Source organism: Apodemus sylvaticus, chromosome 14, assembly GCF_947179515.1.
Source record: "Apodemus sylvaticus chromosome 14, mApoSyl1.1, whole genome shotgun sequence".
Lineage (NCBI taxonomy): Eukaryota > Metazoa > Chordata > Mammalia > Rodentia > Muridae > Apodemus > Apodemus sylvaticus.
In genome coordinates, this window is record NC_067485.1 from 83,893,948 (window position 1) to 83,911,544 (window position 17,597).

The window sequence follows — 17,597 nt, forward strand, 5'->3', positions numbered from 1 at the left end:
ATTGTATCTCTATTATGTCCAATTAAATTCACTCTTGTAAAAATAAACTATGCAAATCTTCTATTTAACTGGCAGTGCTTTTAAGGGACCGGGATTTTTTTTTTTTTTTTTTAACATTCTATGGGAATGTAAGGGAATGTGTTAAAATGATGACTAATTCTCTTTCCAACAAGGAAAGTTTCAATATCTTCATTATGACACTCCTAAGGAACCACAGCCCCCTCCAGTCTTGTTGAGACTCTTACTTAGTCAGAGCCTTATACATTCACCCTGATCTTTGCCATGTGTTCTATGGCGCTGGCTGGCACAGATTTGATCTCATTCTTGTTTCCTTGGTTAATTTCAAAGTCACACGCTTGCTGCTAATTATTAAGCTTTTGCCCATATAAGGGCCACCCTGGGAAGTTGGTTCAACCTACGCATGTGTATCCTAAAGCCGCTTCCATTCCCTTCAGGGAAACAATCCAGGCACGTAACACAGTAAGGGACAGACCTGCCTCTTTGTCACTAGGGTAAATGGGATGAAGGCCAATGATCACCTTCATCTATTCCGTACAATCGGCACTGTAAGATAACTTTTTCCATCTTTGCCCCCATACATATGCTGCCTACGAACCCGACAAGCCTATAGTTCTAGTACATGCATCTGTTCTAGACTTCATAAATTAAATAGGAAAACTTTCCTCAACTTATTTTACATATTTGACAACTTTTAAAAGGATACTATTCATTAAAGATTGTACTCGAAGTTGTTATAATTGGATTTTTATTCAAAAATTTTAGTTGCTCTGTTTTTTCTTTTTAAATGAATATACCATGGTGTGCTTTGACAGTTTATATGAAAAAAATTGTCATCTTCAGCCTGATTTAAATTGTTTACACATTTATGGGCAAGCCTGTTAACCTTGGTGGGACATCTCTGACACTACCTTCTACAAGATAAGCAGATTTCTATCCCATTAGCAGCAGAATCTGCATCTTTTTTGAATTAAAACTGTGCATCAGGTAAAGGGAATTTTTAACCTCTCCAAGTAGGGGTGGCAGTGGCGCCAGGTCAGCGATGCGATCTTAAAAGCTGCACTTCCAACTTTTGAGTAGGTAAAATTCATTCCTGAGAAATGAGTGTATGACACACAGGTCAGGTAGGGCGATTTTGATAATGCTCTGGAGTTTTCTCCTCTGCCTGCCTAGGAAGTGGGGGTATTTTGGTCTCAGGCTCCTGTCATCTTCCGTAATAGGGATCGAGACAGAAACTACCACCCAGTGACTCAGGAGCACCAAGTCCCCCTGCTGTTCGGTCTTAGGGTCCCATCGCCACACGGGGTCCTGCCGGCGTGTTTGCGCCCACCCCGGGGCACCGCTGCATCTCAGAGTATGGAGGGGACTCGGGACAAAGAGAGAAATCAGGGGACCAAGGAGAATGGAGGGTCAGGGAAGGATCCAGGAACAAGGGAACCAAGCGGGAGGAAAGTGGGGGATCGGGAATATGTCCGCTCCATTGTTTTTTTGGGTGCCGGTTCTGGTGACCGGATCAGAAGGTGCAACCGGGCAGCCGGGCGGCGGGGACAGGTGCCGGGTTGCCCGGGCTAGGCTCCCCCAGCTCCGGCCGCTCCGGCCGCACTTCTGCAACGTTAGGCTGTGCACCTCCCAGCGCCGACTCCTTCTGTGCGCCGTAGCCCTCGCCTTATATACCCTGCTAAAAATAGCCTGCGAGACGTCTTTCCAATCAGCGCAGGCCTAGTTCGAATTGCACCAATAGGAAGGCACTTAATGGAGAGGCTCGGTCACGCCAGGCGGGGCCGCTGTGTGTCTGCACCGGCAATTGGTGCGAGCTGACATCATCGTCGCGCAGCCCCCGGGACGGGAACAGCAGGATTGGGTACTGTGGGGGGCGGAGCTCCAGGCTGGTCACGTGGGGGGAGGATGAGTGGGGGGAGCCAAGCGGGGGAGGAGGGGGGGAGGCTGGCAGCGGAGCTTTGAATAGGGAAGTTTTGCAGGGGTTACGCTTGCAGTCAGTTCGCTGTTTGCAAATATTGCGTGGGCTCGGCGCGCTGCGGGCTGCGGGAGGGTCCGGACCCGGCGTCCGATTGCAGCGCCATCCAGTTTGCATGAAACTTTCACCTGCGCTCCCGGGAACAGTTTCTGCTCCGACTCCTGAACGTTTACCTCCCTGTTTTCCCGACAGCGGGGACTGTCTTTTCCAACCCGACATGGATGTGCTCCCAATGTGTAGCATCTTCCAGGAACTACAGATCGTGCACGAAACGGGCTACTTCTCGGCTCTGCCGTCCCTGGAGGAATATTGGCAACAGGTAAATACGGATTTTTTTTTTTTTTCACCTGCCCGGTGCGCCGAGGAGGGAGTCGCGCGGAGGAACAGGCAAGATGGTGTGTGCTTGGAAGTGCATCTTTTTAATAATGATTAGCATTTGCTTAATTAAAAAATAAAATAATGATCTTAAGATGTCCTTCTGCTCCCCGGGATGATGAAGGCACTGTAGAGCGAGCCTTCGGGAGCGAGGAATAGAGTTGTCATATGTGTGGAGGCGAGCTCTCCTTCCCAATACATTTTTATTTCTTCATTTTTTTTCCTGTTTTGCTAATTCCGAGCTTCCGAGCAGCATACACCTGAGGGGGGTGGGGGGCAAATTCCTCTGGCGGATACAGACCTGAGCCGTTGGCACAAGTTTGGGGCTTGTACCAGCTCCAAACTCCACAGCTGGACCCTGTCATATGAACGAGCTTGCCTTTACTGCCAAAAGATTTGATTTAAGGATTTTGGTTTTGTTTTGATATTTGTACATCCAATTTTTAAAAGTCTTAATATTTTGCTTGCGGAACGCGGTAGTTCTTTTTGAATTCAAAGCCATTTTGCAGTTTCTTTTCCTTCTGGATAATTTCTTAGCATTCACGTTTGTCTGCCTTGTTTTTCTTACCTGCTTTTCTTGTTGACTGCGCGGCGGGTGTGTGTGTGTGGGGGGGTGCTGTTTGCACACAAGTGACTTGTCAGTCATATGACAATGAGTCCATTCCTAGTTCCTTCGGGTCTTACTTTGGGCAAGAAAAATCTCGAATTCCGGCATTTTAGTGGGACTAGAATTTGGGACAAGGAGAATAAAAGGGACACCCCCTCCCCCTCCCGAGTCTTAGGATTCTGTGAGTGGTAAAAAAAAATTCTCAAACACTTTTACCATTGTCTTTAAAACGATGATTCAGTGGCCGTCTCTCTACCCTTCTGAGATGGCTTTTTTTTCCTTTCCTCCAAGTGAATTAGCAGATGAAATATATTCTGTCGGTTTCACAACCTCGCAGGCTTTAAAACGCAAGAAAAGCGAAGTGTTGGCTGAAACCTTCACATGCGGGCTGAATTGTTCACAATTCTCTCTGTCTTTCTCTCCCCCTCCCCATTTTTCCTCCTCAAAGAAGCTGCTCCCCGGGACGTGATTGAAATTGATCTTAGTAGTTTCCTTTAGGCTTTTGGGATTTGGGCAACTAGCCAGACTTGGCTCCTAGTCCCCCTTCAGAGCCTTTTAAACTCCCAGAGAGCTTCGATCAGGTCCCCACTGCTCATCAGCATAATGGAGATTTTAAATTAGCCAGTTGATTAAAGTTTAACAAGATCTTCATAAATGTGCTCGCCATTTCTTTGGAACATCAATAATAGGTATCACTGCCCCAGTTCTTAATACTGTACACACTGTAACAGACATCGAATTTTGGGGGGAAAGGGAAAACAAGTACCCCCTCTTCCTTAGCTTGCTGGTGCTTGTAGTGTGAAGCCATCTACAGGGAGGGCTTAAGATGTGTGCATACTGTGACAGAAGGCACATTGTTAAGTAAGCATTAGCCCTTTTTTTGGTAGCCTGTGCTCAAGATGGTCTGTACCCTGATAACAATTTTTTGTTGCAGTTTAGTGCCGAAATTTCTGTCTGTAGAATAGAATACACAGAGGCACAGACAGCCTTATATGGGCATGCAGGCAAAGCTAGTGAAAAATCAGGGCCTACATAATTGAATCCTAAAATCTTTCCTACCGTTTTTTTTTCTTTTCCAGTGGCTAGAAAGTTTGAGGTGGTGGGGAGAGGGGATTGCTGATCTCTGCAGTGTGTAGCTCCTAGGAAGGTTGGTCGCAGGGCTGGGGAAGGGGCACCCTGTCAATGGCACACTGCATGTGTATTTGAGCCGGGTCCTTATTTGGCTGCTGGTCAGAATTTCAAAAGGAAGTCTCCTTTGGCATTGCGTGAAAGAAAAAGGAGTGATGACTCATACTGTTGTACCCTTGGCCAGGAGATAAAGTCCTTGTTCATTGTGGGACTCCCAGAAGGGCCAGGGAGTAATTTCCCCTTTCCATCCTTTACAATAGCAGATAGCCACTCTGGAAGAATTCACTTCTGTTGTAGATGTTTCTTTTCTCCCTCTGGTCAGTGCAAAGAAATCATTAAAGTTTGGTGGTATCCACAGTCCTGCACTTGGGAAATGACATTTAAAAAGATACATGCGCATGCATATATACATATATACATATATATATATGCTTATATATGTATATATATACTGCACATATATCCTAGGTCCCAGCTACACAGAAAATGAGAGAGGTTTCTTTTCAAATCTATTGATGTCCATGAAGTGAATACAGACAGATATCAGCCAGCCGTATATTGTCAGCTGTGCCCCCCAAGGGGTCTTCAGACTACACTGTGTGCTGTGCAGTCTTTCTGTCCTGTTGTGTGAACACTCGTGGATGGCTGGGACTCCCTCATTGATGCTCATAGTTCTAGAGAATGTCAGAGGATCTGGTTAAACCTGTTAGGTTGCTGGGAGGGGAATGATGTGTGTGTGTGTGTAAGGCTGGTTTTCTTTGTGTGGTTTACCAAGATCGTCATTAGAAATGTCAACACTTGTAACTATAACAACAAAACAGGCTTAGTGATCATCACTCATTGTGGCCATTGGTCCAACACTGGAGAAACCAAGAGAGGTCTCACCTCTGCTTTTCCTTCTGATTTCTAGAAACAGCTTTTTTTCTAGCGTTTGTGAGGAAATAGATTCGCATTACAGAAGACTTTGTGACCCACAGTACCTGACACAGAAATAATTTAATCGTCCTTTGTTGCATGTTTTCTTTTTTTTTTTATTCCTGTGTGCTTTCAGTTCCACTTTCAGTAGTTGTAACAGTCACGTGCCTTCTTGTGGTTCCTTTTGCACAGACCTGCCTGGAGTTGGAACGCTATCTTCAGAGTGAGCCCTGCTACGTGTCAGCCTCTGAGATAAAATTTGACAGCCAGGAAGACCTGTGGACCAAATTCATTCTAGCTCGGGAGAAGAAGGAGGAATCAGAACTGAAGATTTCTTCTAGTCCCCCAGAGGACTCTCTGATCAGCTCCAGCTTTAATTATAATTTAGAGACCAATAGTCTGAACTCTGATGTCAGCAGCGAGTCTTCGGACAGTTCGGAGGAACTTTCACCCACGACCAAATTTACCTCTGATCCCATTGGTGAAGTCTTAGTCAGTTCAGGAAATCTGAGTTCCTCTGTCATTTCCACACCTCCTTCTTCTCCAGAAGTGAACAGGGAATCTTCTCAACTGTGGGGCTGTGGCCCAGGAGACCTGCCCTCACCCGGGAAGGTTCGAAGTGGGACCTCTGGGAAGTCTGGCGACAAGGGTAGTGGTGACGCCTCCCCAGATGGCAGGAGGAGGGTACATCGGTGCCACTTTAACGGCTGCAGGAAAGTTTACACTAAAAGCTCCCACTTGAAAGCACATCAGCGCACTCACACAGGTCAGTCCCCTCCTGGGGTCTGGGCGGTCAGCTGCTGGTAGGCGCCCGTGAAAGGAGTCAGCCCTGGGAGGGACTGGGTCTCCCCAGGATGTAGTCACAAGCAAGGAAATCCTCACTTCCTAAATTCTTGTCTCCAAGGAATTGGGTCTTTTTTTTGGAGTTCAGAGTAGAATCTTAAAAGACTGGGCATTTGAATCAGATGAATGGTTCATGCTTTCAGATTAAACAAGAGGCCAGATCACACTCTCCATGAACACCCAAACTTTCACCCAGTGGGTGCTCACTTCCCATTGTCCATGCATCAAGCTTTGTTGGGTTGCACCTCTTTGTCAGAGGGTCCATGGGCAGCCTGGAGTTTGCTGATATTGATGATGGCGTTTTTTGAGGCCTTAGTGTGAACAACAGCCTTGGCCAGTGGGCATTTACTGTGAATACTCTTTGTCACTCGGCCACGTAAACCTGGAGAACGTAGACCGGGAGAACGGGCTTTCTCAGCACGGGGCCACTCCTTAGATTGAATTCTGTTTGTTTGAAACTGCCAGCACAACATACAGGAGAGGAGGGGGAGGCTAACAGGATGAGTAATTGTAATCTTACCAAGAGGGTTGTCAGATTCTTGAGAGGTGAAGTCAGGCCCTGAAGAGGCACAGGGCTGGAAGAGGATGTGAGTGTTCCCCAAACAAGACAGTTTTGGCCTTTGGTTGATTCGAGCATCACTCTTCCCTCTCGGGTAGCATTTTATTCTGTTCTACATGTATAATTTAGCTGGGGAGTGATGTCAATTTGGCCATTTGATTGCCATCTAGAAACTGATCCAAAAGCCCTCTGAATGAGGTTTCTCAGAAACTCATGATTTCAGTTTTGTAGAAAGATAGACTACTCATTCCACCGGGAAATGAGTAAGGAACCAGATAGTGCTAGAGGGGGCCATCTCCATGGAGAAAGCAATAAATCTCCTCCCTCAGCAAGGCTGTGTGTCCTGTGGGCTGACACCTCACCCTGCAAATATGTCATCAGTCTGAGTAATTGTCTTTGTTAGGAGGTAACTTTGATTCTGGTAGCATGACTTTGTCAAACCGAGATCCCTGGAACAACCAACATGAGTAAGCTCTTCAGGCTAGGTTAGAAGAGACCTGTGCTTGTGACCTTTAGCTTGCCAAAGGTATTGTCCTGCCACTAAAGCATATGGTGAGGTCTGTAGGCTGCGGGGACCCCACAGTATATGATGTTGAATCTGCTCCCTTCCTGCATCCTGTCAGTGAAGTCATGGTACCTTTGCCATGTGTTCTTTTCCCCAGGAGAAAAGCCTTACAGATGCTCATGGGAAGGTTGTGAGTGGCGTTTTGCAAGAAGTGATGAGTTGACCAGACACTTCCGAAAGCATACCGGTGCCAAGCCTTTTAAATGCTCTCACTGTGACAGGTACGTCCGTGAAGGCTTTGCAGGAAAAAGAAGTGTAGAATCATGGGAAAAAGGAAGGACCACAGCAGAGTAGGTGTGTGTAATAAATAGACCTTGGAAGAAAGAAGGCCAATCACTTACCATTCCTTGGTGCCATTTCTTTTAAGTCTTTGGCTTTTGCGAAAGTCTCTGCCACCTTGATTGTGTCTCTTAGGAAGAAGCAGTGTGCTAGATTTCTACAAGAAAACTGTCTAGGGGAAAGCTCTCAGAATGGCCCCTAACAGTTTTAAAATTCAAAAACTGAGAGAGGAGCTCCTTTAGACCCTCCATGGGACTTCTGAGACCTGCTAGGTGTCCTCAGAAGATTTCTTGGATGTGTATACCTCTGCCTTGGGGTTCCCTGTCCCTAAGAGTATTGGCAAAGACTCTGGGGAGTTGTACAGGTACTGTGGTATCTGGTGTGCCCCACAGTCCAGGAGACAAAACTCACTTCTTTGTTTCTGCTTTGCCCCTGCAGGTGTTTCTCCAGGTCTGACCACCTGGCCCTGCACATGAAGAGGCACCTCTGAAGGGGCAGAGGAACCAACCCTGTAGGCTACAAAGAGGCTTCCAGGCTAAGAGGCAGCCATGGAAGAAGGGATGCCTGTACCAGCCAAAGCATGCCATTTTGCTTCCTACCCAGTTACCTCCAGGGGCCTCTCTTTGGAAGGTCTTTTGAGGGCTACAAAAGTCATGTCAGAAGCGGCATAGCACCCCCGGTGCATGGTGTTTGGGTGACCCCGGACTCACCACTGGTTCCTAACCTTCTGAGAGGCTCTAAGCTTTTTGCGGAGAGCATGCGCACTGAGAATGTTAATGGGTGGGATGATTGTATGTTGAGGATCTATTACTGACTGTATGATGAGGCAGACTTTTTTTTCTCCCCCTTGTGGTATCAAATAACTGCAAGAGACCGGAAAAAAAAAAAAGCAGTTTGAATGTTTTGTGTGTGAGGAGTATACAAGGGGTGAGTTGACCACCAATCATTTTCTGACAGGTGTCTGCACCTTAGAAAAAAATAAACAAAAATAACAAAAAAAAAAAAAATAAAAAATAAAAGTTAAAAATTAAAAAAAAAAGATGGAAAAACCTGGAGGGTGGGAGCGGGAACTCAGGACCCCATTGTGGTGAGTGTTAAGGGCAGGGGGAGCCCCTGTCCCCCTTTCCTGTGTGAAAGGACTTTCCGGTGTCTGGTGCAGCTATAGAATGTGCAGTGTGTCAAGTAGCTTGTTTTACTGGCTACACGGAGCTCATTTGTAACCCATTGTATAAGCTGTATTTACAAATAACAGTGGTCATTTTCCCTTATAATACAAAACAAGTCGTGCATGGTCTGGGGGAGCTATAAACGTTTAACATTTTTAAATCGGGTCTCCAATCTTGATCCCAATTAATAAGAAGCTATAAGATCTAATTTGTGTAGAATAATGATTCCTTAAGCCATTTAGGCCTGGCAAGACACGACCCCCCAGATCCTTCTATTTTCTAACACTCCCCGTGCAAAATGATCTTGTGCAATGTAGGGTTGTATTTTCAACGACTCCGAGTTTGAATTTACTTTTTTTGGAGAATCTTAAGGTACCCTTTGGAGAAATTGGACACATGTCAAATGTCTAAATGCTGGGGGCCTGGAAATTACCAGTCTAATGTCACATTAGGCTAAGAAAACAAACTTTTTTTTTTCTCAGTCGGGTGGATCAAACCACTAAGCTTAGAAACCGTTTTTTCTCATGCAGCTACGTATCTTATTTATGCCTTGAGGACTATTTCTGGTTTTCTAGCTGTTAATGCACTGTTGACCTTCATAATGGTGCCTTATGCAACTGGCCCTTCTGTGGGGTCCAATACAGGGGAATGGGTGACGCATGCTTAATTAAGGCTCTATTTTCACCTGGCGTTGTACTGTATCGATGTATGATATGGATAAAACAAAGAACAACGACAACAAAGAGAACACCTCTCTAAGATCCCTCCCGCAGTGACGAACGAACGGGTGAAAGTCCTTTGACATGTCAACATGTGTTCATTTCTGACAACTTGACTGTCAGTGTTAAAATGGGGAAAAAAATAGACATGACAATTGAAAACTAATTCTGCTACCATGAGACTCTTGTAAGAGACCTTGCACAACTGTACAGATCACACACACACACACACAGCGGCTGTATTTATTATGTAACATTGTCACACATATTAAAGATACAGAAGTATTAAACAAACAAGAAAAACCAATGTCAATATCTTGCTCAAAAGGCACAAGTTTTGAGTACCTGTCTAGCTATCTGTTGGTAATACTGAAAGCATACTGCTTTTTTTTTTTTTTTGGAAAAAAAGTGGATGAAATTTTTTGTGTATGTATATTTGTGTGTATAGTATGTGTATGTATGTGTGTATATATATATTATATATAGATAATATATAAATATTTTTTTAAGAAGAAACTAGAATGTTTAGCTAGAAAATTCTACAGCCTGTGAAGAAGTATTTCAAAATGGCCATAAAGGAGGTTAAAAGAAATTGAAAACTATAACCTAACTTTTATAGAGGCTTTATCTTTAATTTAATAATTTGCTGGGGACATTGTTGGCATTGAGTCTATTCCAGACTGCTGATTGTGCGAGTCATTATTGGCAAGCCTGGGATAGGGTACCTTTGGCCATTCATAAGGGGCATGAACAAAATACTGGCCAACCAGCTGGACTCGGACACACAAAGGTTTTGATTTTACTTTCAGCCTTACTAGAAGATCTAACCTAAGAGTAGTAAGCTGATCACAGGGATTGTTTTTTAGAATACTTTTTATGCAGATGAAACTATTTTTTCCAGCATGTAGGTTCTTCCAGCTTTTTCAAGGAGTACTTTCCCGGAATTTGGCATACCACAGCCTAGACAGCTGATATTTCTGATATTTCATCCAGCTGCTTGGCTTTTTGGGTGTGGATCTTTACATATATGAGAATGAGTCTGGCTGGGCTGGTATTTTGTTTGATCTTCCTGGAAATGAGCAATGATTAAAGCTCCCTTAACTATTTTTTTTTTGTTTAGTTTTCTTGTATCTGGCCTGATGAATACATTTCTCTACAGAACTGATTTCATTTCGCTCAAGGGGAAAATGCACTTTTGTTTGGCAATTCAAAATCCTAGCACTTGATTTGCTGGGTTTTGGAAAACTCCTTTTTTGGCCCTGCTGTGTGCTTATCCATAACAATTCCATTAAGTAAGAAGGTAAACAGAAGAGAAAGAAGGCTTGTGCTGGCTTGTCTCACTTATGAAACACATAGATGTTGTTCGACTGGGTGGGGCTGGGTGCCGTATATGTCAATGCCTGTAATTTTAATAATAAGTACATTCTGTTCAGGTGATAACTGAGCCTCAATCAAGCAGAAACTTTTGCTTGAAATTTAAAAAAAATTTCTATTAGTGAAATTTCTTTATTTCTTTTTTTTTTGAAGCACCCTGTTATCTAAAGAATCTTTGTAAGATTTTTGTAAAATTTTGTTTTACAAGATTTTATTTGAAATTGTTTTTTGCGAGATTGTTATATTTCTGTATGAATGTATTTTTTATTCGAATAACATAAAAAGAATTCTTATCAGCATCTGGAGCCTGATTGTTTTTCTGGGGTGCAGTGGGGGGAGGGGGTTGTTAACAAATTCCTGCTGTGTTACTCAGCCTGGCTTCCTCCCGGGAAATCACCATTGTGTAATTCTGAGGGCCGTTTGCCTAGCTCAGTCCCTGCCTTCCTCCTCTTCCTACTTACCACAGCTGTCTGGAGCTAGAGGGAGGCTTTTGACATTGCTTCCCCGCTTCATACCCCACCCCACCCCCACTCCCCTCAAATGTACTGAATGTGTTCCAAAGCCTGGCAAAAACGGCCCTGGGCTTTTAAGGGGGGGGGGGGGGCACAATAGGAAGAAACTTGTTGCATTTTTTTTTCTTCCTGTCAGTCAAGCCGAGGGAGACTATTACAGTACTGAGGCCCCAGCACTGTGGCTAACTGCACGACCGGTTTGCTTCTGAAATGTAGCAGTTTGTTCACTTAGCTGGTAGAGCAGGGCCAGTCTTTCTGGATGGAGCTGGCCTCACACGGGTGACTCCTATCTGGGAAGGATAGAAGTGACCACCAGATGATAAAGGGAAGTCAAGCCAGAGGGCCGGCCCAATGGACTCTCCAGCCAGTTTTCTATTCCCAGAGTTCCCGGGTTAGTTCTGTAAAGGCATGCAGAAAGTCAAGATTGCCTCTCTTATTACTGTGTGGATGGATCAGCGTGACAGATCCATCTTGGAATCTGTTTTCAGATTCCATAAGCCAATCAGTAGTCACTGGGTAAAACCAGTTTCTGTGGGGCTTCTTTAATGCATTGTTCTTTCATTCCCCAAAAGGATGGTCTCCATTTTGGGTGTGGTATAGTCATTTACTTCAGAGTAGGTCTTCGTTTTGCTAAATGTGTAGAATTTATGGGATTTTTCCTTATTTTATATATTTTACAATTAGGGAGGAAAATTTAAATGTGTACCCAGATTAGCAGGGCTTTTTTTGTTGTTTTTTGAATATCAGAAACTTGGATTTGTGGTATGCTAGGTCATAAAGAGCTGGTGACATTTTTTTTTTTTTTGCCAGAATTCATGGGTGTGTGGCGTTCTGAAGCACATGTCAGGGTGACTAACAGTTGGATTACTTTGACTGTACGGTCTAAATAAAGTCTCGATAATGCATTCTCTCTCAGTTACTATTAAGACCGGACCGTGTTGTCATGCAAAGTCTGTTGAACAGCTAAGTTATGCTCAAATAAGGCTGTTTGGAGAACCGCTGTGCAAGGAATCAGCCACAGTCTTAGGATATTTATAGATGTATAAAGCATTTTCAGTCTGCTTAACAAATTTTTTGAAACCTAGCTAAAAGGACGGGAACACTTTTGCTCTAACAAGCTATGTACTTAGTGGACGATTTGCTCTGCAACAATGGGCCTCCATTTACTCCTTGCTAAAATAGTCTGGGCTAGGTCACATGAATCTAGATTTTTCTATAGCACTACCATTCTGTGGTCTGTGAGTATAGGGTGGACTTCAAATTACACGTTCACCATCCTCAGAGCTCTTGGCCCAGACCTAGGAAAGTTTCTCTTCTGCTACAGGAGAAAGTATTGTTGGAGAAAATTGCTTTGAAAATGGAAAACAGAATGTTCTCCAACTGCCCATTGCTCCTTTAATTAAAGTTAACTTGCTCGGGCATTTGATGCTTGACACTATATAATTTTATTTAAGTTTAAAAAAAAAAAAAAACTAACCTCCTTTGAAAGGTGCTATTGTTAAAAGAAAGAAAAAAAGAAAGGTGCTATTGTACCTATAAAGGAACCCCAAATCTCCCCAGTTCCCCTCAAACCCCCAGTTCTATTTCTTATCTAATAAGACCTTTGTACTGAGTACAATGGAAGTGATTAAAGTCTCTTTCTTATGTATTTTAATTACCATAATGAAGACAGCTTCCATATGCAACTCCTTTTTAATGTATGTGGTATATTTTTTTAATATTTGCTTATTATATTTATTTATTTGTATGTCTCTGTGTGTGTGTTATTTAGAGAGGGTATCAGCTGTCCTCCTCCACCAGAGTCACCCTATTTATTTGAGGTGTTCTCTCCTGAACCTAAGGCTGGTGTCTTTCTTCTTGACTAGGTTAGAATCAGCATATCCTGTCTCCACCCACTTTAGAGCTGGGGTGGAGCTATTTGCCTGGGTGTTGTGATCTGAATTCTCTTCTTCATGTCTGCTCTTAATGACCGAGCCCTTTCTTTAGTCCCTGAACTATTTTGTTTTTTAATAATCTCCTTTGCCATCTGGATTATTATTAATTATCATTTTGAAATTTGATGATGACAAAGATGATATTTCCCACCTTATCAGATTTTGGGAAGAGAAATATGATACATACATTCTCTCTGCACTTATATACAGGCATATATGTGGTACCCCGTACAATAAATGATATGCCCATTTCCCAAATGAGGAAAACTGAGGCTTCAAGATAGTATGCCACTTTACTGAGGTACTACACTCCAGAACACCAGTTTTATGTTCTGACCCAGAACAGTCCACACCAAGGATCTTTTTTTTTTGAGCATCACCCCACCCTGTTCTCTGCTTTGCCCAATTTCTCATGAGAGTATTCTGTTCAGTTTACAGTATTCACCTAAAAGTGCCTCTACTCTCTGAAATAGAGACAGAGTGTCTTCACAATTAAGAACCACTAAAGCTTTAAATCTTGTAACCTTAAGTAAACAGAAGTCGCCATTTCAAATTGCTTTCCAGATATGAGACAGATGGCATGTATTTATTTTTAATGTTTAAGAATAGAGAGAGCGCCATCAGGGATGTGACATCCTGCATTCATTGCCAGGAATCACCTAATGCACAGAGAGGAGGTACAAAGAAAGAGAAGAAAATGAGGCTTGTGCATCACGCAAACGAGGCAATCCAACAAAGTGTGTTTAACGAGATTTATTTTACGGCAGGGTCTTTTCTATTTCACTCTAACTAAGTTTAATGAGGATTCTCTAAATATCTGTAAATGAAAAGACAAAGACTAGGAGAAAGCCGGGTCCCGCGTGTCCTTTCAGGAGGAACTTTGGGCTGAACAGTCATGGAGGCATTTTCCCCGGAATGGTAGATTGAATCATAACCCATAATGTCCAGGGGAGAGCCTTGCAAACTCCAGTTCACACCGTGCATCCCTTGTATAATCTATGCAAGGAAGCAAAGTGTCACATAAACTCTACAACTGTTCCTTAAATGGAGACCTCCTGAGTCAATTATACCATGTACAGTTAACCTTAAAAAAAAAGAAACCTAAGTTCCACAAATAATAAATGAAACTCCATGATGCTAAGGACTAATCCTCCAAAATGTGTCCTTTGTCATGACAAAGCACACTCCTAAGAGCCTTGCAGATTTCAGCTATGCTGAGCTCTGTCCCTTGGATTTCTTAAGTTTCACATTACCACACTTTTTTTTTTCTGGTTGTGTAAGACTAGGCTTCAGTTGTGTAGGATAGTTAATGCCGCTTACTGGCATGATCAATTAACTCCCTCAAACCAAGCACCTTAGTCAAATGTCATTTTTCTGTTTGTGTTGGTGAGAAAAGAAAACAGGATAGGTATGTCAACGAGGAGATGCAGTGCAGCAGATCTCTTGCAGCCAGGAATTCTTGAAGAATCCAGTCCTCCTCACTTTTGCTTGTTCAGTATGATACACTGTAAAATAGCTCATGTATGTATAAGCAAGCTATCTTGTAATGATACTTCCATGAGTTTGTGAAGCTTTCTATTTACCAGGTCAAATCCTTCATGGTAAGATTGCTTTCTGGGTAAAAATCATTCATTTTTAAAAAAATTGTCTTTATTAATTCTCATATAATTTTATACAAGGTATGATGATCATATAACCTCTTTACAAAACTCTCAGATGCTCCCACCCAATATTATGCTCTCTCTCTCTGTCTGTCTGTCTCTTTCTCTGTCTCTGTCTATCTGTCATAACTCAATGTAAATTAAGGAGAATAATTGATAGAGGGTAGATATTATTAATGGCTAATTGAAACCATTGACTTATAGTGTTCCAGATTTAAGCATTTGCTTGTCACCATATCTGTGTAGCTTATACTGACACAGCACAGTACAATCCAGGAGCTAGGAGGTGGTTTGTTGGATAACAGACCTACTTGGGAAAGTCCTGCTTTTTCAAGTCACTCCTGATAATATCCCTTAGATGTTAGGAGAGGTCAACTAACAGTTGAATGTAGACTTTCTGCACGAAGCTTTTATTTCTCAAAGAACATGTCCTATCTTTAGGCTTCTCCAATCTACAAGGAACTTCCTATTCCAGTGAGGTTAAGTGTAGTAGAAGTAAACTATGAAACCAGAGACAGTTGCTTTCTTTACCTTACAAAGAGATTGACAGGGCTTAAGAAGGGAGAGAGACCTGCCCACAGCTTCTGATGATTCAGTATTAATAATCATGACCCGGAAACTGAGCTTCCAGCATGAGGCAATGAGGAACATTGATTGCTCTTAAGGACTTGTGTCTTTTCATTATTAGTGTGGGCAGAATCTGATAGTCAGACAACTGAACAAGGAAATATGGAAGGCGTTATCTAAGGCACCTCAGTCTCTTGTTTAGTTGTGAATTTCCTTGGAGACTTGAAACAATAACACAACCAAGGAGCCACTGTTTTTGAAGGGATCTGTGGATGGCCTATCCACAAATAGTAGGCACTTGTCTGAGGGCTGCTTTGAACTCTGGTGACTGTACGGAATGGAACCTGTAAGTAAACACTTCATTCACTTCTGGAGCCATGTTTTTTCTTAACTCCCTTTCAGCTGACTTTTCCTGTCTCTAAAACAGACCCAGTGCAAGGCCACAGGACTGTTGGAGTCTTAGAGATAAGGTAAATGGAGAACTGGATCCAGAATAAAGCCAATAGTCAATAATTGACCTCCAATCAGTATTATTATGGTATAGTAGATACCTATTTCTTAATCAAGAAACCAACTGTACAAGGAAGTGTGGCAGGTGTTACCCAAGGCACATCACAGTCACTTCTTTAGTTGTGGATTTCCTTCTCATTACGTTTATTTACACATGCATAGCCCCCTCCCCTTTCTGAAGATCAGTAGTAGACGTCATTTGCTCGCAGTTACTTTTGACAACATAATTTCCTTGAAAATTCAGGGGCTAAGCATAGACTATTATGTTATTTCTTAATGATCTACAAAGTAGTTTCCTCTGGAAGCTCTTACTACACTGCTGAAATCTTTCAGGAAGGAAGTGCTGCAAGTCTTTGAGTAAACCACTTTCAGGTCAAAAGCTGGGAACATATGGTCCACTTGCAGAATGGAATTGGCCAATAGACCTCAAATTCACTTTTGTTTGAACACAGGACTAATGGTTCCAGCAATTCCACGTGTTACAACCATTTTCTTAAGCACCTCCGAACCCCAAGGTTGGAGCCATTCTGACTCAGATAACTCAAGTCATCATTAAACACATGCTGTGTCAAGGCCACCCAGCATTATTGCATTATTTACCACGTTCTTTCCAACAAAATGAGTAATCAGGGCCAGCATCTCATCCATCGCCTTGTGTGCTGCCTGTGAGATGACAATTTCAGTTGGTATGGGTTCTGCCCAGTTATAACCAGCATGCTTGCACCTCTACAGCCTTGCTTCATTTCCTTTATTTCCCTCTGTGCTAATTAATTGGCGTTTGTTTTCTTGTATGTTGTTTGTTTTTACTAACTTTCTTCCTGCGTGCATCACTCTTATGGTTGGACTTTCTGAGCCTGTGCTGTCATTATCCTTGATTATCATTAAAATATCACAGATTTGCTTTTGTTTTATTGTACGATTCCTTGCATAGCTGTAGGATAGTCTCATTGGCAGTTCCCTGTTTCAAGAAGTGTGAGCTCAGGTTATCCCTCTGAGGGACAATGGATTGATCACCTAATGGTGACTCTCCTCTAATGAAAAGCAAGAGGTGAGCTGGGTAACATTAGCATTTTGCAGGAGCCAGCTTGAGACGACAAGCTATATAGTCACCAGGGACAGGGACAGAGACAGACACACACCAGCCCATCTCTGTCCACTACTCGTACACTATTTTTAACCCTTCTGTTAAATTTTCAAATTAGATCCTACAGAGGAGACAGGTATACCAAAGCACAATGTGTGACAGAACTATGTCTATGTACTGTTGTCTACTGGTTGGGCTCTGCACTTATGTTTCATTACCTACCAATGAATCATGCAAACCAGCAATAGACAATTGTGAAACCAATACTCTTACTCAGCAAATAGTGATTATCTATTACATTTTCACTCAAACTCAGTATGTACAAGCATTCACTGCACTCGGGGAGTCTCTTATTTTTCCATGCCATGCTGCTAACAGAGCACCCATGCTTAAACTGTGGGTCCTAATATATGAGGGGGAACATCATGTAACTGAGTGTGAGGGTTGTAAAAGATGTGGCCACAGTACAATGTTTGTGGTCAGACCATCACCAAGAACTAATTCCAAACCAAATGTATAATGCATCCAAGGTGTACCCACAGCCCTTCTCGATGCTGCAGCCTGAGTTTTCTGAAGTCTTGATGCTGCAGCTTACAGTGTATATACTTTGTGTTGTGAGTGCCCCCATACTGCAGTTATGGAATGACAGTGAACACTGCCTGGAATATCTTGGTTCAGAGTCAAGTCTGTCGTATGTTATGAATGGCAGAGATTGCAATGCGTGCACAGGGCTTTCTGTGGTAAAACAGAAACACAAATGTTAAATTACAAAGAACACAGACTTTTAGTAGCTTCCAATGGTCATT

At 42.8% G+C, this 17,597-nt stretch overlaps 1 protein-coding gene across 1 annotated transcript; it reads left to right on the forward strand.

The window, feature by feature from the left end:
- The first annotated feature begins 1,970 nt into the window (after nucleotides 1–1,970).
- On the forward strand, nucleotides 1,971–10,300 carry Klf6 (KLF transcription factor 6). Its single transcript, XM_052156937.1, has 4 exons — nucleotides 1,971–2,312; nucleotides 5,211–5,784; nucleotides 7,083–7,206; nucleotides 7,703–10,300. The coding sequence occupies exons 1-4, from the start codon at nucleotides 2,109–2,111 to the stop codon at nucleotides 7,752–7,754; spliced, it is 954 nt and encodes a 317-aa protein (XP_052012897.1). The 5' UTR covers nucleotides 1,971–2,108; the 3' UTR covers nucleotides 7,755–10,300.
- Nucleotides 10,301–17,597: the final 7,297 nt, after the last annotated feature.

Bases quoted from the DNA above. Each gene is read 5' to 3' on its own strand.
- Klf6 (XM_052156937.1), top strand. From the start codon at position 2,109: ATGAAACTTTCACCTGCGCTCCCGGGAACAGTTTCTGCTCCGACTCCT. The intron at 2,313-5,210 runs GTAAATACGGAT...CCTTTTGCACAG, and splicing joins TGGAGGAATATTGGCAACAG to ACCTGCCTGGAGTTGGAACG. The intron at 7,207-7,702 runs GTACGTCCGTGA...TTGCCCCTGCAG, and splicing joins AAATGCTCTCACTGTGACAG to GTGTTTCTCCAGGTCTGACC.